General features: G+C 47.4%; 1 protein-coding gene across 1 annotated transcript; it reads left to right on the plus strand.

The window, feature by feature from the left end:
• Window positions 1-1,890: 1,890 nt before the first annotated feature.
• LOC118234681 (metaxin-1-like) lies at window positions 1,891-26,539 on the plus strand. Its single transcript, XM_035431391.1, has 8 exons — window positions 1,891-2,001; window positions 11,643-11,712; window positions 13,647-13,726; window positions 18,798-18,890; window positions 21,571-21,753; window positions 22,979-23,055; window positions 23,392-23,549; window positions 25,524-26,539. Exons 1-8 carry the CDS (start codon window positions 1,921-1,923, stop codon window positions 25,742-25,744), a joined length of 963 nt encoding a protein of 320 aa, XP_035287282.1. The 5' UTR covers window positions 1,891-1,920; the 3' UTR covers window positions 25,745-26,539.

Here is a 26,539-nt window from a genome sequence, read left to right on the forward strand (position 1 = left end):
TAGGCTCTTACAACATACTGCCCCCACAGGGCCTGAGCGTTGACTTCTTCTCATGGCCGGGAATGATGATGTCACACCTTGCAAATGCTGTCTTGGTGGGAATGGGACTGCTTCTGCTTTCGGCAAGACAGCCAGTGGCGCGGTAAGGTCCGGCCTGGGACTTTGCGCTACGGTTGGCCGTCAGCTCTAAGTGCCTGTCTCCAGATCTTTCCCGCCAAGCGAGAACTGTCAAGTGCGCTTGGCTTCTTGATCTTCAACACAGGCGTTTTGAGAAAAGAGCAAAAGCCAGGCTTCAGTCTACGTTCATTTTTGACTGACTCACATTAAATGTGTGTAAATATTAAGCGTGGAGCGTTTGGCAATGGCCAAAATATACTCGCTAAACAAGTACATTAATTTATTTGTAAATCATAATTCAGTCGCAAATCATAAAATAATGTCACAGAAACATCATCATTGGCGTAGATTTCGGGGGGGGGGGGGGACGGACGGACGCAGGGGATACATCCCCCTCAGTATTTAGAACCACCCCCCCCCCCCCCAATAAAAACATGAAAGAAGCATTTCCACCATAAATTGATGCAGAAAAGGCACAAATTGGTGCATTAAAATTCACCAGAATGCAGGAAATGAAGTGTTTAACGCTCAAAATTTCTTGGGGGAGGAGCCCCAGACCCCCCGCTTAATGTCTCCCCCCCAATGTTCAAACTAAACCTATGCCACTGAACATCATTATAAAATGTTATGTATAAGTTCCCAAGTATTATCTATGTCTATTCTTTATGTACTTATTTGTTCCTTTAAACCACCCATTGCCTAATATTACTAATTACATATTAAGCATTATTTATTAATGATTTAATAAGCATTTATTATTCATTTAAAACTGATGAAAAAATAAATTACATAGAGATGTAATTGTATAACTACTTCATGGATAACAGGTCACATATAAAAACAACAGTGAATGTAGGCTACACAAACATATAAATACCCACTTTTCGTTTTGATCAGGGCCAGATTATTCTAAAATAAATAAATGAATAAATAAATGAACGAATAAATAATATTTGTGAGATTTTGTTGGAAAACGTCCCATGGAAATATGTTTAACAACTGGAGAGTGGAAAACCATGGCAAAGGCAGAAGATTGAGTGCCTTCTAAAATATGATCTCACTCAAAATAAAACTTTCCAGGACTTTCAGTGCTACGCTGTAAATCAACCAGCACATGAAACATTGTTGGTGCTTCTTGACCTTGACGGTTTTGTAAATGAATAGCATGTGTTCATCTTCATATTATTAAAATATCTGATGCAGCATGAAGGCTGTCACACACTATGGCTTTAATTATTGAGATCGTATTTTTTTGAATAAGCACTTTATCTTTTGGGGAGATTTGCATAGCATTAAATTAATTATGGAAACTGGTGCCTATTATTAATAAGAAGAAGAAGAAGAAAAAGAAGATTTTATTTGTACTGTATGTGATTCAATATTAGGTCTTTGAGACAACAGCCATTATGAATATTGGGCCATATGTTGATAGCTTAGTCTACATAAAATAGAGGTGTTTATATAAAGTTTCCTACTTGTATGTAGGCAAGTACTTGGCGTCTTTTCACCCACCGCTTAAGTTATGTATTTTGTGTAACTTGAGAATGTGTCAATGTCTGCTTTTCATTAACAGCTATACAGATATAAGAAAGTAAATAGGTTTAATAACCTGAGAGCAGCATGGCATTAAGTTTTCACAGAACCAAACTTTCGAGTTGCCAATTTGGCTAGCCAAGTAATCAGGTAACCAACAGTAAGGCCACGTCACTCAGTAGTTGCTAGGCAATCTCCCACAATTTTGTTGTCAGTAGCAACACCTTTTCCCAAACACTTCCGAGTTAAAGGTTAGTCAGTGAAATTAAGATGGCTGCCCCCTTGGAGTTGTACTGCTGGAAAGGCGACTGGGGTTTACCTTCAATAGATATAGATTCTTTGACCGTTTTGGTAAGAAAGCAACTATTTGAATGAATGGTAGATACTTTACAGGGAATAGTTCGTGTAGTATCGTCGATGAAACTCTGCTCTCTTTCATATAGAATGATATATTGTGTGTGACCTGATCCGTACTTGTGTGAATGCATGAAGCCTGCTCGCTTACAAATGAGCTAGTCAGCGACCGTTTAGTAACCAGTGGTGCTTTCGTAATCTCGCTGAAGCCAGTTCATACAGCGCAATTGTGCCATTTAGCGAAGGCAGTGACGTTAATGAAGGTCCTAGTTAGCTTGCTAATATACGACAGTTCATTGTCGAAGTCATGGATTGCTAGCTAGCAGGATGGCTGATGTCATGACGCAAATTTTGCTTGGTCTTCGGTGAAATTACATCAGTTGCTTTGCCCTCGTTGCCACTGTAATAACGCCCTAATTTATGCTGGCTAATCTTCTCGCTGCACAAAGTGATGTTTTAGCAGCCAATTTAACTGTGCTCGGAGCGAAGAATTCAATCAGCCTGTCGGCTTTCATAGCTTAAATATAACTTTAGAACCCTCGAGTGTGTGAAAATACGGATACTATTAAAAATAAATAATAATACCCGGTAACAACTGTCACATTCCAAGAAGCTGGCACTAGTTAGCTGGTAAATGGACTGCATTTATATAGCGCTTTTATCCAAAGCGCTTTACAATTGATGCCTCGCATTCACCAGAGCAATTAGGGGTTAGGTGTCTTGCTCAGGGACACTTCTACATGCCCAGGGCGGAGGATCGAACCGGTAACCCTCCGACTGCCAGACAACCGCTCTTACCTTCTGAGTTGAGCTATGTCGCCCACTTTGTGTATGGAGATGTTTAAATACCCATCCAATCTAGATTCGCCAACAGTTGTTCACATTGTATCCAATTTATAATCAAGCTTTAGAAGTATTTAGAAGTATAGTCGTATCAAACAAGATATATACATTAGATTTAAAATAAATTAAAGTGTGTTTAAAAAGAAAGTGGGGTTAAATCAACATTTTTCGTCCCTTGAATTAGTTAAATGATGGCGTGTCTATCCATCTATCAAACACTACAAATAACTTGCAGAATTATATATATATATATATATATATACACGCAGATTGACAAATTGAAGGAAAAATTGACATAACATTTCTTCGTAAGGTGCTGGGCCACCATGAACCGTCAGAACAGCTTCTTGCTTGCCTCGGCATAGATTCTCTGTAACTCTACAGGAGGGATGGAAGTTGAACACCATTCTTCGAAAAGATATTCCCTCATTTGGTGTTTTGATGATGGTGGTGGAGAGTGTTGTCTAACATGTTAGCCCAAAATCTTGCACTTGCCCACTTGTGAATATGGTGAAGGATGACTCATTGACCATATCACTTTTTTCACATCTCTGTAAACCAGTGCCTATGGTTTTTGCACCGCTGAACTCTCAAATGTGCATTTGTCTTTGTAGTGAGGGGTTTATGCACTGCAACCCTACTATAATATCCCTCTCTATGTAGTTGTTGACTGACTGTTCTTGCTGGCACAGTCTGATCATATCATGCACTGACATTCTCAGTCACCTGAGGAAGAGTTGCTCTTTCTGTTTTTTCTTACGTATTGCACTAATGAACGAGCATCACGGTTATTGAATGTGTGCTTTCAACCACAATTTCCAACCGTATTTACTGATGTCTTTCCCATGGATCTAAAGGAAGATGTCACTTTGCTCACTGTTCCTATAGAAACACTAGCCAGTTGAGCAGTCTTTGTGACTGAAGCTCCTGCCATGCATGCCCCAATAATGAACTCTCTTTCAGAGTTACTCCGATGCCATCTCTTGTCATCTTGATCCTAAATCGAGGTCAGCTGGGCCTGCTCAGCATATTCATATACGCCACAGAGCATGATAGGATGTTAATTGCTTAATTGTACCATGCAGCACACCTGTATGGAAGCATCTGCATTCGTCATGTTTCTCCACTCATTCATTCAGGTTTTTCCTTTAATTTGTCACCCGTCTATGTGTATGCATGCATATATATATATATATATATATATATATATATATATATATATATATATATATATATAGCTTTTAATTGCATGTCATTGTCAATGACATATGATTGAATACAGGCCAGAATGTATTACATTACACTAAAGTACCCTGTGTGGAAAGCGTGTGATTGAATATGAAATCATGGCTGAAGGAAATTTGTATGGGTTAGAAATATGTAAGAATCAAGCAAATAGTAGGCTATTTAAGAAGCTTCCTCCAAAAAACGAGAAAATGGGGTAAATGGCCATTCCCATGGCAACAGAAGGCTAACTGGGTCTTAGTGGAGCTCAAGATAGCTCTGTTACCGACTACACTACTGCCTCTGACACCATGAATCTCACATCGCTCGGGAAGAGTATTGAGAAGAATCTCATGAATTAAACTCCAGATGCATTCCTGTGTTGCTGTTGAAAATTAGGTGTTTAGTCTCAGTGGGGAAAAAAGAAGTTAGCTATGTAAAAAACGGATACATAATAAGTCAACATTTATGGGCAAAACAGAAATGGCTTTTGCATGCATTTTATCCTACAAATATTTGATAGTTAGAGAGATGCTGCTCAAACTTTCAGCCTGAACTACACTATATGAACAAAAGTATCTGGACATCCCTTGGTCTCAGGCTGTTTGTCATGCTTTGGGCTTCTAGATGATTCTGTGCTTCCCCAACAGTTTGGGGAAGGCCCTTTCCTGTTTCAGCATGACAGTGGCACACAGCGAGGTCCATATAGAAATTGTTTTGTTGAGATCAGTGTAGAAGAACGTGACTGGCCTGCTCAGAGCCCTGACCTCAACACCATCCAAAACCTTTGGGATCAATTGGAAAGTGAGCAGAGAACAAGGCCTAATCGCCCCAATCAGTGCTTGACCTCACTAATGCTCTTCTGGCTGAATGAAGGCATAGCCCTGCAGCAATGCTCCAACATCTAGTATACAGCCTTCCCAGAAGAGTGGAGGTTGTTATAGCAGCACAGGGTGGACCAACTCCATATTAATGCCCATAATTTTGGATGAGATGTTGGATGTCAAGTGTCCACAAACTTTGGCCATGCAGTGTATGTTGTCATGAGGTGCTAAAACATTTTTTAAAGCTTGTATCTTTTATTATCTATATGAACGTTAATAAAAGTTGGAATTCAAATGGAGAGAGGATTCCTTTACTCGTTATAAAGCGCCATGGTGAATGAGAAGTTGACGTGTTGTTTCGCATAGAGGAAAACTTCATTTTGTTTGTAGTTTTTATTCCTGGGAAACGTATTCATGACTCATTTTGAATCATTAGCCATTTCCTTGTTTACCTTTTTGTCTGCGAAGAAGAGACTCATAAGCCCTCTGCACAGCCTAACCGCTGCCAAGATTTCTGCCTAAGTCTGAGTCTAAGCTGGTGTTGCGTAACATACAGGAATGGTGCTAGTTTCTTGTCTTTGTGAATGAAATGAGGCAGTTGGTAAACATCGCTAAAGGGAAGAAGTGGTTTGGCGAGTGACCCTTTGAGTGCCTGGATGGTAAGCCAGAGACACCCCCCCCCCCCCTAGGGGTGGAACCCCAAATCTGCACCCTCCGGTCGCGCGTTCCTGTAGCAGGGTCAGCTGCGAAACAGAACGACCCCCCCGTCCCCCCCATTCAAGGAAGCTGTCTAAACAGGATGTCGCCGCCACCAAATGTGTACGGAGCTGAGAAAGGTAGTAAACGCACCACAGGACGCTTTGGGGGGGGGGGGGGGGGGCACCAGAAAGCCCCCCCCCCCTTTTTGTTAACGAGATACTGAAAGAACAACTGTCGGGCTTCCTCTGGGGACCCCTGGCGCCCTTGCGTTTCATTCACCCCCAATACCCAAACCGTGGTTTTTTTGTGAGTGCAATTTGGCCAGGAGGCTTCAGGGGGTGGGCTGGGGGGAGGGGGGTGTTCTGGGAGCAGACAACATTAAACAATTACAGCGGCTCCCTCAGTCTGAATATCAAGGCAACCCCGTCCCCAAACTTTCCATCTTGTGCTATTTTTATCTTTTTATTTTTTCCTTCTCCCGTGGTTTGCTAGGCGAGGCGAGCGAACCACATTGGAACCCATAAACCCATAAACCCTTACTGCCATCGGCATCACACCACGCTGTTTGGAATGTGAAACACCGGCTTGTTTTTTGATTCAGCCGGTTTGGTAGATGAGGAAAGCTCTGAGTAGTTCTATCTCTGAATGAGAAGTGCAGAGTGGTCCTCAGAGAACTTGAGGTATAACCAGAAGGCTGCAGGTTCAAATCCCAGATGGGGCATTGCCATTGTCTGTTGAGCAAGGAACATAAGAGAAATGTAGACAAGGCTTTGAAAGTCTGTCTGGTTAAGATCGACAGTTGAACAAATAGTCTAAATAATGCACGGTGAATTTTAAAGCTAAATTCAGAGGCCAATTTATAAGTGAAAAATCTAGTAGAAAATCTCTGATCTGAAGTTTTTTTAAAAATTGTTTTTATAGATTTATACATTGGATGGTTATAGCATTGAAAGTTTAACTCTAAGGTGTAAGATTATAATCATGTGATTAGAATGTTCTTTACTGAACATTCTGATGCTGATCAATCAATCACTGACTGTAATGGAAAGCAATGGAGTTCTAGAACACTGACATTCCAGTAAACCTACTGTTAAATGGGTTAATGTTCGCTGAAATGTAGCCACCCCCGTCTCTGAAGACCAGTGTTTCCCTTTTGCTTAAAAGAAGCACACAGTAGCCTATATAAACTGTTCAGCTGAGTCGTGCAATGGGAGCACGTTCGTGTATTTTTTTCTGACTCACAAGAGCGTTAAACGGCCCTACCTGAGCGATAAAGTGCTCCCGAACAAATTTCTGGCAGAATTTCGCTGACATGAACAAAGACGGTTCTCCCCGCCCCCCTTCTTTTTGGTATTTCTGGAAAAACTATTGAAATAGCTCATGTCTGGAAAAGCCCGCGTGGAAACTCTCCATCCGATGTTTCGGGAGGAAGAAGGCAGCCCTTTGATTGTCGTTAATGGTGCCCATTCAGACGGCTCGACGGTTGCTGCGGCTACGCGGTGGCCTGAGAGAAAGCCGTGGTTCAGCGCCGCGTTATACAATATGCCCGTACGGCCCAGACAGAACGCGATTTACGCCGGCCGCACAAACCGGCTTTTTCATTCAGGAGTTTAGGCTAGGGTATTTTTCCGGCACAGTCTGCCAGTGGAAATGGCGCGTGTATGTGGGATTGCGTGCATGTTGCGTGTGTCTGTGTGGGAGACTATGCATCTGTGTGTGTGTGTGTGTGTATGTATGTGTGCATGTGTTTGCTTTTGTAATTCACAGGTTTGTGTGTTGTTACATTTTTTTGTGTGTTTGTGTATATGTATCGTAAGTGTACTGGAGTTTGTTGGTTGTTGGCCTTTGTGACTGCAGAGGCCATCATTGTGTACTATGTCCTTTGTGGGGTGGGTATGTATATGGTAGCATCGTGCGTGACACGTGTACACGTGTGTTTGCGTGCGTGTGTGCGTGTGTATGCACTCGCGAGTCTAGTTAACGGCAGATTCTTTCCATTCATTGAGCTGCCGCTGCTGTGTGTCTGACAGTGTTAACGCTCCAGTAAACCTGCGGGTCGCTGGGTGTGTTTGGGAATACAGAGAGCAGAAAGCGCCGCGCTCCGTTACACCTCTCTGGAACTGCTCTGCTGGCGTGTTTCGGCTATTACGCAACGATTTATATTTCACCTCATATGTAGGTGCTTGTTATTGCCTGTCCACCCCCCCCCCCCCCCCCCCAAAAAAAAAAAAAACAGTGAATGCAATTAACTGAACATGTATCGGTTATGTGATTAAACTATTAAGAACATACGGTGTGTGTCATTAAACCTTTGAAGAGTAGGGGTTTTTCAAAAAGATTTTTTCGAAATTATAAGTCTAGAACACCGTTGCTTTGAGTTATCAGTAGTGATTGTTGCATCAGCATTAGAAGGTTCAGTTAAGAACATTCCAATCACAAGTTTCTGTGATGGTTCCACACAGTACTGTGGCCTACTGTCTTCTTGGAAAAGGAAGAGTAAGGGTCTCATTCCTACCATGGTGTATATATGCTCAGTCATTTGCCAAATGAAAGATATATAGCCTGATCTGGAGTCATTTTGAAGAGCGCCCAGACTGCGTACCCAAGCATTGTTTTCAAGACTCAATACTGTTCCCAGATCAGTGATTAACACTGATTCCAAATCCATTTCTTGGAAGCTGCAAATTGTCTACTTTGTGTAGGTCACTCAGATTAAATGAATATCAGGTTTAGGCCGACAAATGTACAATGTTCTGGGTGTTGTCCGAGTTAGTTAGCTAGGCTGTATAACCTTGCCTGTTTATTTTGACATATTTGTACATAATTTAGCTTCCGTGTGAAACGGCTTGGAGCCTGCGCTTCAATAATGCAGGTGCCAAAGCTAACGCTGGTTTTCTAGTTTGTGTTTTTAATCTGTGTTTGGCTGGGCTGAAGGGAGGTGTGTCCCCGAGCTGCGTTGACACGTCACGCGGTAACTCCTACTCGCGGTTTTTTTTTTATTGTATCATTAATTTTTTTTTTTTACCCCGTTGATTAAGAAAATGCGAGTGATTTATTTTCGGTCCCGTCTCGTCCTTCAGCTCCACGGCCCGGCAGCTCGAAAATCCCGGAGGAATTTGCCGGCGAAACCGTGGCTATGATGTCACTGTTTGATGTTCCCTTGTTTTAACTGCGGTTTCCTGGCTGGTTGGAAAAACTCTGGGCCTGCTCGAGGGAGGGAGAAGTCTCCTGCTAACCCCCCCCCCCCCCACACACACACACACACACACTCAGCCACCCAGCTTGATTTAACCCATTCAACACCTGATCCCTTATTCTTAAAGAGTCACAGAGTCGCTGTGCTGATCAGGGGTCAGGCTTCCTCTGTCCACCTTCTAATCCAATCCAGTGTGAGCTAAAAGAACAAAACTGATCCTAGATCAGCCCGCCTGCTCTGAGGCACTTTATGAATGGCATCGTCAGTCCGCTTGGCCTCTCACTTCGAAGTGGATTAAAAAAAGAACATCCATGCATCCGTCCATTACCTACACCTTCTTGTCCAGATTCAGGTTGTGGTGGGGGCTAGCGCCAATCCCAGCAGGCACTGGGTGCAAAGCCGGAACAACCCCTGGACAGAGAACCATTTCATCGCAGGGTGAAGATGGTGAACATGCACGCACGCTCACACCTACGGCCAATTTAGCGTCTTTTTTATGTTATTGTTTTTAAATGAAATTAATGTAACCTGCATGCCGTTGAACCGCGAGTGGACACCGGAGTACCCGGAGGGAACCCACGCAGACACACAGACTCCACACGGGCCTGCTGGGACTCGAACCCGGAACCTCTTTACCTGCTTAACTGCCTCATCCTTTTTATCCCAGTGTGTGGAATTTTTCCCCTTTTGTTGTTTTTGTTAAACCAGGAAGGGCTCTGGTCCCAGTAATTCGGTACTGAAGGGACCCCGTCTGTTGGCTCCCGGAGCTGACCGGAGTGAGTTTTGCAGTAGTTTTATGTTCGGAACACGGGCAATGGGGCTTGAAGTTTACCCCAGCGGCGCGTTCGGCGGCGGTGCGGTCTGGCGGTGGAGCGCGGCTCGGAGTTTGTCTTCCCGACTTCCCCATCCTTGCCTCTGCCGCGGGAGGGGAACGCTCGCTCCTGTAGACCCGTTCGAGGGAAACGACCCTGTCTTCCTCTCCTGTTTACGCGCGCGCGTCGGCGCTACGAACGGCGCGAAACCTTCCCAGAATCCTTTTCTCGCGCCGTCCTTTTCGGAAGACTTCCTGAAACTCCTCGTCAGCGCCGGCCGCTTTTCTCCGCTGGGCGCCGCGCGTTTTCCTCCCGTCGTTGCCATGACCGTTGCTAAGCGCAGCCGGGTGCGGTAGCGCGGGCGGCCGCAGGCGATTTCTGGACGCTGCCTACTAGTGGCCGAAGTCTGAACTTTTTTGCGAATGGACCCGTTCTGTTGGCGGATTTCCATGTGAGCGGGTGATCAGGTGTCCCATGCTCAGAGATGGACTAAGACTGATGGCTACTGCATATTTCATTTACCCAGGATCCCGAGGGCTTCTGTTATTCCTGTTAGCTTTCACCTCAGCTGTAACCTGCTTAACCCATTCTACTTGCTGTGATAGATCCCTTGTAGCATTTCTGCCACATTCCATTCTACTGCTACTTTACACCAGGCTGGCCAGTGGAGGATGGGCTCCCCCCTCTATTGCCGGGTTTCTTACAAGATTTCTTCCCAATAGGGGGTTTTTTTCTCGTCGCTGTTTGAGGGTTTTCTCCCCACTGGGAGTTTTTACCTCATGTACTTGCTATGTGGGGGCTCAGGTCTACTTGCTGTGTTTGCTCTCTTTGCTCTGTGTCTTGCCTTGACGCTCAGTAAAGCGTCTTTGTGACAGTTTCTGTAAAAACTGTGCTATACAAATAAAATTGGAATGGAATTCATGTTGCTTTTAGCTTGATGCGGTGGCTTAATACTTAGGATTGATTCCACCAGGTGCCACTCCTCCGATATTCTTGCATTAAGAACAATGTGATGTGGTGAAGTCTGTACCAGGTCATGACATCAGGCGGCTCTGAATCGCAGCACAGAAATGGCTGATTCTACTCTGCGTGTATGTGTGTTTATTTGTGCTTGTGTGTGTCTGTGTGTCTGTGTGTATTTGTATGTGTGTGTGTCTCCTTGTGGGCGTGTGTGTGTGTGCGTATTTGTGCCTGTGTGTGTGTGTGTGTGTGTGTGTGTATGTATGTTTGTGCTTATATGTTCATATGTGCATGTCTATACCCTCACATATGCACATGTGCCTGTCTCTGTCTCACTGTTTTCCTGTTTCTCGTTAGCGTGTTAGCCAGCCTATTAGCGGCCTCTTGCTGTTTTAACATGCTCGCTGCGCTGCAGGCTACCTCTTCTGCTGGCTGCTAACGTGCTAACATTGGCTTTGCGTGCCAGCAGACAGTCCTGGCTCCATCTGGCCCATTTGGGCTGCTCGTAAACAGTCAGAGAGACTGCGTGGGGCGGCGGGGGCTGGGGGGCGGTGAATAGCACAGTGTGGACCCCCACATAAAAGGACAGCAGTTGCCTGTGGCAACCCAAATGCGCCGTCTGAAACGCGTGGAACCCTGATTGGGGGACATCGCCGGCTCGTGTCGCGCTGGCACAAATTTGGCCAGCGAAGGTGCAGCTTCACTGATTTTAAGAACGGGTATATTGTTAGCAAAACCAGCATTCATGAGGAAAGTAAGCTTCCATCACACAAATGTATAAGAACACTAAAAATTCTAATAAAAACGCACTGTATATACTAGATGTATATATTTAAAAATGCTTTTTTTTCGGGGATTTTATATTTTATTTCAGGCAGAAGAGAATTTAAATAAATGCCTTACGGACCAGACAGAGGAATATTAGGGGTGCTGAAGACCCCCTTTGTCAAAATGCTCGAAAGAACGGTCATGCCCAGTGCAGCTCTGAGGATGGGGTCAGAGGTTAAGGGTCAGAGGTGCGAGGGGTTTGGTTGACGATCTGTGTGTCTCTCTCCCCCCTTGCCCCCCTCCCACCCCCAGGCCTACGCCAAATTTGCGGGAGCGCCGCTCAAAGTCCACAAGATCACCAACCCCTGGAGAAGCCCCACAGGTACCTGCCACACGCCCCTACTCTACCAAGGTCTATTTTACACCATACAGGCCACACAGTACTACAGTAGAGCCAGTGACTATTCTACTGCCTACAGGCCGCACACAGTACTACAGGAGAGCCAGTGACTATATTTTACACCCTTCAGGCCACACAGTACTGCAGGAGAGCCAGTGACTATTTTACACCCTTCAGGCCACATAGTACTGCAGGAGAGCCAGTGACTATTTTACACCCTACAGGCCACACAGTACTGCAGGAGAGCCAGTGACTATTTTACACCCTACAGGCCACACAGTACTACGGGAGAGCCAGTGACTATTTTACACCCTACATGCCACACAGTACTACAGGAGAGCCAGTGACTATTTTACACCCTACAGGCCACACAGTACTGCAAGAGAGCAAGTGACTTTTTTACTCCATACAGGCCACACAGTACTACAGGAGAGCCAGGGACTATATTTTACACCCTTCAGGCCACACAGTACTGCAGGAGAGCCAGTGACTATTTTACACCCTACAGGCCACACGCCGTACTACAGGAGAGCCAGGGACTATATTTTACACCCTTCAGGCCACACAGTACTGCAGGAGTGCCAGTGACTATTTTACACCCTTCAGGCCACATAGTACTGCAGGAGAGCCAGTGACTATTTTACACCCTACAGGCCACACAGTAGTACAGGAGAGTCTGTGACTATTATACACCCTACGGGCTACACACAGTACTATAGAAGCGCCAATGACTATTTTGCACCCTACAGGCCACACAGTACTGCAGGAGAGCCAGTGACTATTTTACACCCTACAGGCCACACAGTACTGCAGGAGAGCCAGTGACTATTTTACACCCTACAGGCCACACAGTACTGCAGGAGAGCCAGTGACTATTTTACACCCTACAGGCCACACAGTAGTGCAGGAGAGCCAGGGACTATATTTTACACCCTACAGGCCACACAGTACTGCAAGAGAGCCTGTGACTATTTTACACCCTACAGGCCACACAGTAGTACAGGAGAGTCTGTGACTATTATACACCCTATGGGCTACACACAGTACTATAGAAGCGCCAATGACTATTTTGCACCCTACAGGCCACACACAATACTACAGGAGAGCCAGTGACTATTTTACACCCTTCAGGCCACACAGTACTGCAGGAGAGCCAGTGACTATTTTACACCCTACAGGCCACACAGTACTACAGGAGAGCCAATGACGATTTTACACCCTTCAGGCCACACAGTACTACAGGAGAGCCAGTGACGATTTTACACCCTTCAGGCCACACAGTACTACAGGAGAGCCAGTGACTATTTTACACCCTTCAGGCCACACAGTTCTACAGGAGAGCCAGTGACTACTTTACACCCTGCAGGCCGCACACGGTACTACGCAAGGAAGGAGTCGTTGTAATATTGAGAACCTGCTACTGTAGGGTCCAGCCTGCTGTCCTTGTGCGCACTTTTACCGTTCGTGTGGGGACACAGTTTGATGAATTCTCAGTCTGAAGGCGACCCAGAGGAGGGGTGCGTGTTTGTTTTGGGTGGGAACAGGTGAGTGAGTCTGTGATGGAGGAACGCTCGGGAGGTGGGCGAGTGGACCGTCTCTCTCTCTCTCTCTCTCTCTCCAGGTCTGGGGCCCCCCCCCCGCCTTCCCCACCGAAGCGTCTCTGGGCTTTCCCACGCCTCTCCACTGCCTGGCCTTTTCTGCTTTATCTTTGCTCTCACTTCATTGGCTCTCTGCTCGGACGGAACGGTCACATGCACCTGCCAGCCAATGGGCTGTGTGATATTTCAGCTTGGAGAAGACAGGCCTTCTTACACTGGTGTGTGTGCGTGTGTGCGTGCGTGCGTGTGTGCGTGTGCGTGTGTGTGTGTGTCTGTGTGTGTGTGTGTGCGCGCGCGTGTGTGTGTGTGTCCTCTTAGGTTCTCTGCCAGCACTGAAGACCAGGGAGGAGGGCAGTCTCTCTCAGCCCAGCAAGATCATCATCCACCTCAGGAAACAGGTAACTAACCCCCCCCTACATCCCTAACCCCTCCCCCTCATCCCTGACAACCCCCCTCCCCATCCCTAAACTCCTCCCCTTCCCTAACCCCTCCCCTTTATCGCTAACCCCTCCTCTCTCATCCCTAAACCCCTCCCCCTTCCCAGAAAGCCTTTTTGAATTACAGTCTAAATCTTGTATCTTCATACGGGGGGGGGGGTGGTGACCAGTTAAATAAAATCTCAGGCTTTACCACATGACCACTTTGTCTTGATGGTCCATGAGTCACAATTATTGTCTCATGGACCATCAAAGAGCTTTGTTTAAATTGCACATTATTAGTGCAATGTATTTAAATTCTAGTTCACGTCCTTTCAAATACTTTCAAAATGTAAGTTTGTTTATTTTATGCAGAATTTTTCCAATTAAATCGTCTCCAAGTGCTGAAGGAAATTCCTGCTTTATCAGCAGGAATTTGAACCAGACAACCCCCAGGACCAATTTTTGGGGTTGTGTGTTGAGTGGGTGTGGGGTTACTGGAAAATGATCCCCCCTGACCCTGGAAAAGGTGGTCAGGAGAAAGTCAGAAAAATACAGAGCAGAGTGGAAAATACTCAGCGGTACAAAAACAGATCAAGGCTTTTAAAGATCGTTATGTTGAAAGATGCTGAAGTTGCACGGCATGTGAATATAGACGGGTGTGTGATATAGATGGGTGCGTGATATAGATGGGTGTGTAATATAGACGGGTGTGTAATATAGACGGGTGTGTAATATAGACGGGTGTGTAATATAGATGGGTGTGTAATATAGATGGGTGTGTAATATAGACGGGTGTGTGATATAGACGGGTGCGTGATATAGACGGGTGCGTAATATAGACGGGTGCGTAATATAGACGGGTGTGTGATATAGACGGGTGTGTAATATAGACGGTGTGTAATATAGACGGGTGCGTAATAAAGACTGGTGCGTAATGAGACGGTGCGTAATATAGATGGGTGCGTAATAAAGACTGGTGCGTAATATCGACGTGTGCGTAATAAAGACTGGTGCGTAATGAGACGGTGCGTAATAAAGACTGGTGCGTAATATCGACGGGTGCGTAATAAAGACTGGTGCGTAATGAGACGGTGCGTAATATAGATGGGTGCATAATAAAGACTGGTGCGTAATATCAACGGGTGCGTAATAAAGACTGGTGCGTAATGAGACTGGTGCGTAATAAAGACTGGTGCGTAATGAGACGGTGCGTAATATAGATGGGTGCGTAATAAAGACTGGTGCGTAATATCGACGGGTGCGTAATAAAGACTGGTGCGTAATGAGACGGTGCGTAATATAGATGGGTGCGTAATAAAGACTGGTGCGTAATATCGACGGGTGCGTAATAAAGACTGGTGCGTAATATCGACGGGTGCGTAATAAAGACTGGTGCGTAATGAGACGGTGCGTAATATAGATGGGTGCGTAATAAAGACTGGTGCGTAATATCGACGGGTGCGTAATAAAGACTGGTGCGTAATGAGACTGGTGCGTAATAAAGACTGGTGCGTAATGAGACGGTGCGTAATAAAGACTGGTGCGTAATGAGACTGGTGCGTAATAAAGACTGGTGTGTAATATAGATGGGTGTGTAATAAAGACTGGTGCGTAATAAAGACTGGTGCGTAATGAGACGGTGCGTAATATAGATGGGTGCGTAATAAAGACTGGTGCGTAATATCGACGGGTGCGTAATAAAGACTGGTGCGTAATGAGACGGTGCGTAATATAGATGGGTGCGTAATAAAGACTGGTGCGTAATATCGACGGGTGCGTAATAAAGACTGGTGCGTAATATCGACGGGTGCGTAATAAAGACTGGTGCGTAATGAGACGGTGCGTAATATAGATGGGTGCGTAATAAAGACTGGTGCGTAATATCGACGGGTGCGTAATAAAGACTGGTGCGTAATGAGACTGGTGTGTAATAAAGACTGGTGCGTAATGAGACGGTGCGTAATAAAGACTGGTGCGTAATGAGACTGGTGCGTAATAAAGACTGGTGTGTAATATAGATGGGTGTGTAATAAAGACTGGTGCGTAATAAAGACTGGTGTGTAATATAGACGGGTGCGTAATGAGACTGGTGCGTAATGAGGCGGGATCGACGATGCTGGCGGTTGCGGGACGCAGGCGGCTGTGGTGCCGGCGGGGGTGCTGCCGGCGGGGGTTTCTCCTCTCCGGCCCGGAGCCGGAGGGCACGGAACAGTCCGGATTGAAACGGAATTCCTTTCCCGTCCCCCGGGGGGGAAATCTGTCACTCACAGAATCCAGAACGGAGGAAGCCCTCCAGAAAGCGTTTGCACACTTTTAAACGCCGTTTAAAAGAAACCGCACTGCTTAAAAGTTGCGACACTGTGTGACGTTCGGTAGCAGAGATGCCCAACGTTAATGTCGGGGATGTTTTCTCGTTCTTAATGTTTGCTGATTATTCAGGAAATACAGATTTTTTTTTCAGATTCTAAATGTGGCTGGGAGCTGCTCCTGAGTGGCTCTATTGCTGAACTTTCTTTCCTGCTGTCGGATGTCGAAGGCGCTTGATGGGCACTTCCACGTACAGCTTCAAATTGTGACACGGAAAATCACATCCTCGATTAATTGACACTGTTTGGTGTGGTTCGCTGGTGTGTGGTGGAGCCTCACATCTGCGATACCAATCGTTTGTCTGTACTTTTACTCCTAAATTTTAAAGCAGATGATTTATTTTTATTTATATATTTAATTATTTATTTAAATGTAGCCTACATTTCACACAACCTTCATCGGTTTGGCGGTCGCTGAATTTTAAATGAAAGTGCTTGGTGAGTGTTAGAATCACTTGCTTAAATCAATTAGGCAATAAAAAACCAGAACAGTGCAGTTAGTTTGAATCTGGGCCTAACCGTTGCATCTGGGCAGTGCAGAGCAGTGCATTCAGAGCGAATCTCTCGCACATCCCTGTCGAAAAGCAGATGGTTTAATATGGCTGTTTAGTAGATGTAACGCCTCTGATGTGACCTGTTAGTTCAGGGGGTCGAAGTTCATGGCACTTTGTTTCCCTGCAATTTGGTTTGGCCCTAGTCTTGAGCCGTAGACTGCGAGTTGGGCAGCGTTAACGTGTGACCTCATAAAGGACTGCCGTTGGAAGGCTGAAACAGAGCCACAATGGTGGAAAACTCAATGGGCTGTGAAGCAGTTGGCCGGTCTGAACTTGCGGTCTCATAAGGGAACGGAATTGGAACCCTCACGCGGAGCCAAAATGGAAGGAAACTCAATGGACTGTGAAGACTGGGGACCCTGAACAGACTGGAGAGTTTTTACCGGTTCTTAAGTAGTTTTTCCTTATTTTATTTATTTTTTTGTATTTCATGTTTTTTTTCCCCCCTGGCTCTTGTGGCCAAGGGGGGAGGGTCATTTTCCTGATATGTCGTTTCCAAATTCCAAGTTCCTACACAAACCCCCCGTTTCAGCTAAACCCCAGTCCTAGCGGCGGGTTCTGACGGTCACTGCAGAACCCCTGTAGGTTTGGAAAAACAGCCCCCCCCCCCCCTTTTCCGAAAAGAAGCCCCGCTTCTGGACCTGGTCATGGATACGGGGGGGGGGGGTGTTCTCGCCCGGCGGGAGGGGCGGCCGAATCGAGCCGTGTCCTGGGATGAGCCCGCATCCGCGGCTGGATGGAGGGCGCCGGTTCGGCGAATCCTCGTCGGGACCCCCCCGGCACCAGACGAAAGCCCGTTTGCCTTCTGCCCCCCATCGCCGCCGGTCAGACTCCATTTCCTCACCCGTGCGTAGCGCGAAACGTTTCTCTGTTGTTTCGGCTCTGTGCTCCAGCTCGCTGGATTTGCCATGACACCACCACTGTGAGATTGAAGTGCTGGCTGTCAGCTTTGTTTTGAGGGCATTTGAATCCATATCGGGGTCAACTGTGTAGGAATTACAGCCCTTTTTATACAGAGGCAAACGACAAAAATTGTGTCACTGTCCCAATACTTACAGGCTGCGCTGTATATTAGATAGATACATGCATGCATAATCTTTTTTTTCCGCTATGGGTCCATAGATTAGCTCTATCGCAGCTGATGTTTTGCTACTGAGTGCCTCAGCTGTGTGAGCTGTCTAAATAAATCATTTTGACACTGGAGACCCGTTTTTTTTGCAGGGGTGGGGGGTGGGGGGTTGGGGGGGGTTTCAGTGGCCAGACGGCACTTTTCGCTGATGGCTTTCCCAGCTTTCCTTTGTCTCCTGCTCCTGGGGGGTTTAACCCGGAAGTAATTCTATCTGAGCGCAACAGCATGACCTTTAACCATGCCCGCGTAGGGCAGGAGCAAGTGGCCAAAACGGGGCTGCACTTCCTGGCCTTGTTGAGTCAAAATATGTAGTCGCAACGGGTGTTTTTTCTTTGTCTAATGTCTCCCCATATGCCAATTTAAGTTATTGTGCTATTTGGACAAGCCAGTAATATTTTGTGGGAGAATCAGGGAGAGTTTGCGCAGGGAAAATCTCCAAATGGCTGTACTGGAATTTGAGGGTCACTCTTTTTGTGCAGAAGACCGCGACACAGTGACGACACAGTCCTCACGACACAGTGACGACACAGTCCTCACGACACAGTGATGACACAGTCCTCACGACACCGTGATGACACAGTCCTCACGACACAGTGCTCGCACTCATCGGCTGAATGCCTGTAATAATATTGTGCTTAAAAGGGGGAAAAACCGTCATTCTTACGCGGTTTAGCACGTGCGTGTTCACGTTGTTCCTTTGCGTGCTCCAGGCCTGGTTCACGTCCATGATGATGTCACCAGGTCCGCACGCTTTTCTAATTTGAAATTTTATAGAATTTCATTTTTAATTTAGTGTGGCTTGGATATGTGTATGTTGTTCTCATTAGCATCTCACTGTTACGCCCTCTGCAGGTTGAGTGCTCTTGAGCACGTGTGGCTACTGTGACCCATGACAAGATGCTTGTCATAGACCAGTAACACTCACAGAGCGAAGGAGTAAGTGGCTTTGAGACAGTGTATGGATTAGTGGGTGCTGACTGGCTGCCTTTCCTGTCTTTCAGAAGTACAACGCAGACTATGACCTATCGGCTAAGGAGGGGGCGGACACTCTGGCCTTCATCTCCCTGCTGGAGGAGAAACTGCTGCCTGCAGTGGTGAGTCCAATGCTGGAGAGATGGATAGAGAGAAGGATGGGGGAGAGAGGGCTAGAGAGAAGAGGAAGGGAGGGAGGGATAGAAAGAGAAGGACAGGGAAGAGAGGGATAGAGAGAAGGATGGGGAGCGAGATAGAGAGAAGGAGGGGGAGAAGGGATAGAGAGAAAGGCAGGATAGAGAGGGATAGAGAGAAAAGGATGGGGAGAGAGGGATAGAGATAGAGAGAGAGAAGGAGTGGGAACAGGGCTTGGGAGAAAAGGAGGGTGGAGAGAAGGATAGAGAGAAGGCCAGGGGAGAGGGATAGACAGAAGGATGGGGATAGAGATAGAGAGAAGGAGGGGGAAGAAGGGATAGAGAGTGAAAGGATGGAGGGAGATAGAGAGAAGGGCAGGGGAAAGAGGGATTGAGAGGGAGAAGGAGGGGGATAGAGAAAGAATGAGGGGTAGGAGAGCAGGATTGAGGCGGGAAGTAGGGGATTGGGTTAAGTGGGAAGGTGAGGTGGGGATTGGGTTAAGTGGGAAGGTGAGGTAGGGGATTGGGTTAAGTGGGAAGGTGAGGTGGGGGATTGGGTTAAGTGGGAAGGTGAGGTGGGGGATTGGGTTAAGTGGGAAGGTGAGGTGGGGGATTGGGTTAAGTGGGAAGGTGAGGTGGAGGATTGGGTTAAGTGGGAAGGTGAGGTGGGGGATTGGGTTAAGTGGGAAGGTGAGGTAGGGGATTGGGTGAAGTGGGAAGGTGAGGTGGGGGATTGGGTTAAGTGGGAAGGTGAGGTGGAGATTGGGTTAAGTGGGAAGGTGAGGTAGGGGATTGGGTTAAGTGGGAAGGTGAGGTGGGGGATTAGTGGCGTTGTTTATGGGGGTTCGGGGACAGGAGGGAGTCTGGGGAAGGTGCTGGGTCACGGCGTGGAGCGGAGGACGGAGGTGAAGGGGGGAGGGGTGGAGAAAGACTGAAGGAGGGATGAGCCACTGGCCCAGCGGAGGAGAGGAAGCAGACGAGGGAAAGAGGGGGCATTGGTGGAAACAGGAAATGAGAACCAGGAGGAGAAATCGGAGAGCCCTCGCAGCAGGGAGCTTTTTTTTGTGGTTAAACCGACTCCCGGCACGTTCTTCAGCGGCATGTGACCTCATCATGTGACCTCGTCCTGTCAATCAGCAAGAAAAAAAAGAAAGAAAGAATGGCAGGCATTCCATCCCCTGTTCTCCAGCTCTTATGCTGTAAAATTTGCGTAAAAGGCGCTCGCTATCGGTTTTTGGCGCTAATAGCTGGATATCTTCGCCTGTCCTTCCTCGACCTTTACTCCTGCGCTTTGGATAAGAGCTGTCTGATTAAGCGCCGAATGTACACGTTGTGTCAGGGTTCGGCTGGCCCCGCCCTCCCCACTCGCCCCGCCCACTTTCCCCAGTTTGTCTCCGCCCCTGAAACGGGCTGCGTTTTCGGAGCTCTGTCAGCGAGCGGGCCTGCGGAGATTACCGCCGGCGTTTCGGCCGCTCCGGCAGAACCGCCAACGTTCCCGGGCCCTTCGGCCCCTGCCGGGTGGGCGGGGCCAGTGGGGGGGGGGGGGGGACCCTGCGGATTCGCAAGCGATTTCGGGTCGTTTTGGTGCCCGCGGTGTGCAGACCACTCCCCCCGGGGAAGGCCCGATCACGCCCGCCCTCTGATGAGTAAATGCTCTGGTTGTCCCGGGGGGGGCGAGGCCATTTTGAGTCGCTCGCTGCGCCTTTTAGGAGGACGTGAAGAACACGCGTGTAAATAAATAAATGTGGTTCGCTTCAGAGGTCGCAATAGGCTGTCAAGTTTGTTACATAACCCAGCTGTTCCCTGTGGACCGGCGAGGAATTCCTTGGTAGTGCTCTCTCTCACTCCCTCTTCCTTCCTCTCTCTCGTTCTCTCCCTCTTTCTCTCCTTTTCCCTCTATCTCTCCTTCTACCTCTCTCTCACTCCCTCTTCCTTTCTCTCTCTCTCTTGTTCTCTCCCTCGTTCTCTCCTTTTCCCTCTCTATCTCTCCTTCTCCTGCTACTTCTCTCTCACTCCCACTCTCTCTCTCTCTCTCTCTCTGGGTTCAGATCTTCTGAGGGAAACGCTCTTGTGTTTCCTACAAGCTGAGCTGCGTTTCTTCCCTGAGGACAGGAAATGATGTTGCTTTACATCCTGCCGAGCCGGCGACGCCTCATTCATTTTGGAATGGGACTCCATGCCCCTGTCCCGGGGAGATAAATTGGCCAAAATATCACGGCAGAATTGGAGAGAGCATAGTTTCTTTTTTCAGGGTACAGTACTGGCCAGGACTGCTGTCAGCTGGTTTTTTGTTTTCACCTTAAAATGGGCACCCAGTTTAGCCCTGAGAAACCAGGGGAAGCGAGCTACCTGTGAATATATCTGCTTTAATTCCTCAATTAAGCGTATTAACCTGAAGGTGTGAGGTCACAGATATGTGATTAGAATGTTCTGAACTGAACATTCTAATGCTGATGTCACAATCACTGCTGGTGACTGAAAGCAGTGTTCTAGAACACTTGACTTTTTTGAAAAAAAACATTCCAAAACACACAGTCTTCAAAGGCTTAATAATGAAAATCAGATTACCTGTAGCCTGCCAAGACCAGGGGCGGGTCGGGGGGTGTGGAACATGTGTATAGCGTGTGTGTAGGCGGCGGGAAAACAGTTTTTCCGTCCTCCCTTCCAGATCTACACCTTCTGGCTGGACTCCAAGAACTACGTGGACGTGACGCGGCGCTGGCACGCCGAGCACATCCCCTTCCCGCTGAACTTCTTCCTGCCCAACCGCATGCACGGCCAGCAGCTGGAGCGGCTGCGGCTGGTGCGCGGCGACGGCGGCCTGGAGCCCGGCGACGACATCGAGAAGGAGGTGAGGCGGAGCGACCGCGCGGCGCGTATCCTAGGTGACGTAAAGGGGGGGGGGGGGGGGGGGGGGGGGGAGGGGTTAAAGGTCAGTTCCCGCCAACCAATGGGAGAGCGAAGGTTTATGAAAACTACCAAAAAGGTGGGCGGAACAACGGTATGCCTTTGCTGACTCACTGATTTGAACCAATCGTTTTGTTTTTCCTGTGAAGATTTAAGCTTTGTTGGGGGTTCAGAAAAATTCACTGTCATGTTTCTGCTAAAAACATTGCCTCAGCCAACGTTAACAGCCACGAAAACAGGATAAATTGCCATATGTGGGTCAAGCTGACAGAAAGTGACCTTGAGCCGAGACAGACTCCGGCGTCCTCCAGTGATTCATAATTTTGGGGAGGTGGGGAAACGAACCACCCCCCGTCCAACATTTTCATCCAGGAGTTGGAATGAGGTCACAGGCAGTTGCCATGGGAACTACTCTGACCTCCGCCAGGTTCTGTTTAGGACTGCTTTGGGGAGAAGGGTTTTTGGCATGTTTCTTGCACAAAATGCATGTCTTGTATGTCTTTTTTTTGTGGGGGGGTGGGGGGGGGGGGTGGTGTTATTGAAATACAGCCTGCCCAGGAATGAGGTCATGTTTTGAATGCGGCCGGACCGACGCTACAAAGTTAGGGTTAGCATTTTTTGTCACACGTGCGGGAGTCTAAGTTATGGCCTGGCCTGTCAGCCTGTGTTACACCCATAACTTAAACATGCTAGCTTTATGCTCGGAGCCTGGGGACCGGCTGGATAGAATTTCAGTCATATTTTTCACCAAGCGCGGAATTCTGTGCTGCTGTGTGTTATGGCAACGCCTATGACATCATCGGCTGTGTATAATTCTTTGCACTGTGTTTAGGGTCAGACGGTTTTGGGATTGAGTGAATGGTGAAATATCATATCTTTACAGTATGTGTGTGTTTTGGGATAAGGCTAATTATAGGGCGTTTTTATGTGTGTCTTTATAATTTATGTGGGTCGTTAAATGATGTATAATTTTACTCAAAAGGTGCTTTGTGTGTCTTTCCTTGTGTGTGTGTTTGCATGGGCGTGTGTTGGCGTGTGCCGTGCGTGTGTATGCGTGTGTGTGTGTGTGTGTGTATGCATGCATGTGTGTATGCGTGTGTGTGTGTGTCTCTCTTTCTCCCCTCTCCCTCTCTTTCACTCTCTCTCTCTCTCTCTCCCTCTCTCTGTAGCTGTATAGAGATGCGCTGGAGTGTATGAGTCTGCTCTCCCAGAGGCTGGGCTCACACAAGTTCTTCTTTGGAGATTCGTAAGTGGAGCCAAAGGTCCTCACAGCGCAGGATATCTGAGCACAGGCGCATTCCATATGAACCTGTTGTCTCAATGTTTGGTGGCAGTGGAACAGTTTTGTGATGTGTGTGTTTCTGTGTGTGTCTGTGTCTGTATCTGTGTGTGTGTGTGTGTGTGTGTGTGTTTCTATGTGTGTGCATGTGCGTGTGTCTCTGTGTGTGTGTGTGCATCTGTGTGTGTGTGTGTGGGCGTGCGTATGCGTGTGTCTGTGTTTCTATGTGTGTGTGTCTGTGTGTGTGTGTGCATCTGTGTGTGTGTGTGTGTGTGTGTGTGTCTCTCTCTCTTCCTCCTCCAGCCCCTCCTCTCTGGACGCCTATGTGTTTGCTTACCTGGCCCCGCTGGCGAAGGCCAAGCTGCCCAACGCGAAGCTACAGCAGCACCTCAACTCCCTGGACAACCTGCGCCACTTCTGCACCAACATCCTCACCCTCTACTTCCCCACCGAGGGGCGTGGTGCGTGCCCGTCCCAAATCTGCCCCCCGTCCCATATCCCTGCGCCACTTCTGCACCAACATCCTCACCCTCTACTTCCCCACCCAGGGGCGGGGTGCGTGCCCGTCCCAAATCTGCCCTGCGTCTCGTTTGAGAACTAGTCTCGTCTACCGCAGCCCTAACCAAAGAAAGGGTGTGGCAATCACGGTTGGGGGGGGGGGGGGGCTTTCTGGTCTCTAAGGCACTTGTTCACCCAGTTAAAGCACTTGATCACACAGTTTTGACCTCACCTGGTTTCTAGAGTTTAAACTGATTGTTTATTTTTAAGATGAAAACAGAAACAAGCAGACAAACATGGCTGCCCAGGACTATGTTTAGCCGCGTTTCCACCAAAATTACCCGGAACTTTCAGTCCCAGGAACTACTTTACCAGGAACTAAAAGGTTCCTTCAGCCAATGGTTGTCTGCGTTTCCACCGGGGTCTAAAGTACCGCGAAGATTAGGCAAATTAGCCTACTGACGTTGTCGTCGGTCCATCTGTCATATGATTTCTTCTGTAACCCCATACTACCACCGAAGTAGCCTACATTATTTTCTAATAACCGGGACAGCCCGGAGGGGTTTATTCCACTTATATACAACGGGTTACCAACAATGACTATATATGGTTACTTTTGTATTTATTGATTTCCATATATCCTCTCAAACACATTCATTAACAGCAGAAAACATGCACACGTTGTAAACAATTTGCTGTTTTATACTTTCTCGTCGTCAATTCCATATAGGCTAATCGCAAAATGACAAGAATAGAACGAAAACTCGGACTTGCGTGAAAATGTAAATTAGTAGTGGTACAGCCACCGTTTGTTTTCCTTCGAAGTTACTGCTAGCCGAGCAGCGAAGTGTGCCCTCCAGATGCGAACCATGCACCATAAATTAGTCCATAGTCTTCCTGGTCTTTTCGTGGAATTGAAAAATGGCAGTAAAATTGAGTAAAATTACGGCAGTCTGAAAAAGCTAAAGGGAAGATTACTAGAATTAACCTGTTATTTTACCCGGATAAAAAGTGCGGAAGGTGATTTCCAGTTTGCTTGTACTGTATCACCAATGTTAATTATGCAGAACTACCGCATACCTCACATAACTGTATCAAACGTTTTGAGTCAATTACAACGGGCTAACAAAGAAAATCCGGAAGAAAATATTCAGCAACCGAATAAATCCGTTTGAATGTTTTGGTAGCCTACGTAATATGCTGTCCCAGCACGAATGCTTAGCATTTTATAAAACGAATACTAAAGCAAGAAAAGAACAGAAGAGCACACGTTATAATTCCAAGACATTGACAGACTATAACCAAAAGTAGGCTACTGCGCCGCATAACATACAAGTTTGATTTGAAATTATTATGAAAATAAATTGGTTTGCCGCTGCATATTTTCAAACATGGCGGGTAATGGCGGAAAATAAATACAACACAAATGCTACGAGTACTCGACCAATCAGAAATGTTCAGCGCTGCAAGCTCCACCCAAAAGGTTCCTGTACTTTCGGAAAGTACTACCCCCCGAGCAGGAACGTTTTGGGGGGTAAAACAAAGCCCCCAGAACTAAATTTAGACCCTAGTTCCTGCGGTGGAAACGCACTGAGTTCCTCAAAAGGTTCCTAGTTCCGGGGTATAGTTCCTGCGGTGGAAACGCGGCTTTTGAGAACATTCTAGAAGCACATTAGGTTTGAACTCTCCAGCTGATTCTCCAGTCCTAACATAGGACTCTGTCTATATCTCTCTCTCATTCTCTCTCCCCCCCCCTCCCTCTCCCTCTCTCTCTCTCTCTCTCCCCCTCTCTCTCTCTCCCCCCCTCCCTCTCCCTCTCCCTCTCTCCCTCTCTCTCTCTCTCTCTCTCTCTCTCTCTCTCTTTCTCCCTCCCTCTCTCTCTCTATCCCTCTCCCTCTCTCCCTCTCTCTCTCTCTCTCTCTCTCTCTCTCTCTCAGAGCCCCCCTCCCAGAAGAAGTCCTCCCACCCGGAAGGGGGGGACTTTGACAACGAGCCGAACAAGCGGCGTAAGCAGGTGCTGTCGGTGCTGGTCGCCCTGGGCACCATGTTGGGGTACGCCGTCCTGACGGGCATCGTCTCCATCCAGCGGGTCCAGGCGCAGGGGGCGCTAGAGAGCCCCCACAGGCACCGGGACCAGGACGAGGAGGACGAGGAGTGAGCGCGCCTGAGGAGGGGGGAGAGAGGGGGCGGAGGAGGAGGCGGAGAGAAAATGAAAGGGTGTCGCTGCAGCTATGGAGGACCCTTGGGATGGGGGGGGGGGGGGGGGGGGGGCGGGGGGGCAAGAGAGACTCGGGTTTAGGACGTTCTCTGCCTCGGACAGAACTCTAATTCAGGCGGCGTGCAACGCGCTCTCGGCCATTTCTGAAGTGATATTTAATTGCCTATCGCAAAAACAAGCCGCTAGTAACATTAGCCTTCTGCTCTCCTCTGGTGTCTGTCCGAAATCTTTACCACTGACAAACCAATGAGATTCAGGTGTGGCGTTCTACCAGTCCGCTTGAACAAAAGGTAAAGAAGTGGACAATTTTGGCCACTATGGGATAGAAAACAGCCTATGGATATTAAGCTACATAGAGACAGGCAACTTCAAGAGGGTAACTTTTGTAAGAAAGCATCGCATTATTGAAAGCTTGTTTTTTTTACTATAATGTATGATTTCAGGGCTGGTTGAAAGTATTTTTTGGTTTGTTGACAGGGATGTAAACAGGGTTCGGGTGTGTTTTTCATAGTTTGGTCCTCCGTTGCTGGATAATCATCCATTGAAATCTTACAACCAGGACTGTCATCCACTGGCATCCCTGGTTGTGACGTTTGTTAGTGCTTTAACTACACCAGACACACACACACACACACACACACACACGGATGAACTTTCCAGTCGAGTGATGAACGCTCCCAGTCACAGATACTACTCTGGGGACTCCCGCATTAAAAGTTCTGCTTCTCAAAGTCA

The sequence above is a fragment of the Anguilla anguilla genome, chromosome 8, assembly GCF_013347855.1.
Source record: "Anguilla anguilla isolate fAngAng1 chromosome 8, fAngAng1.pri, whole genome shotgun sequence".
Taxonomy (NCBI): domain Eukaryota; kingdom Metazoa; phylum Chordata; class Actinopteri; order Anguilliformes; family Anguillidae; genus Anguilla; species Anguilla anguilla.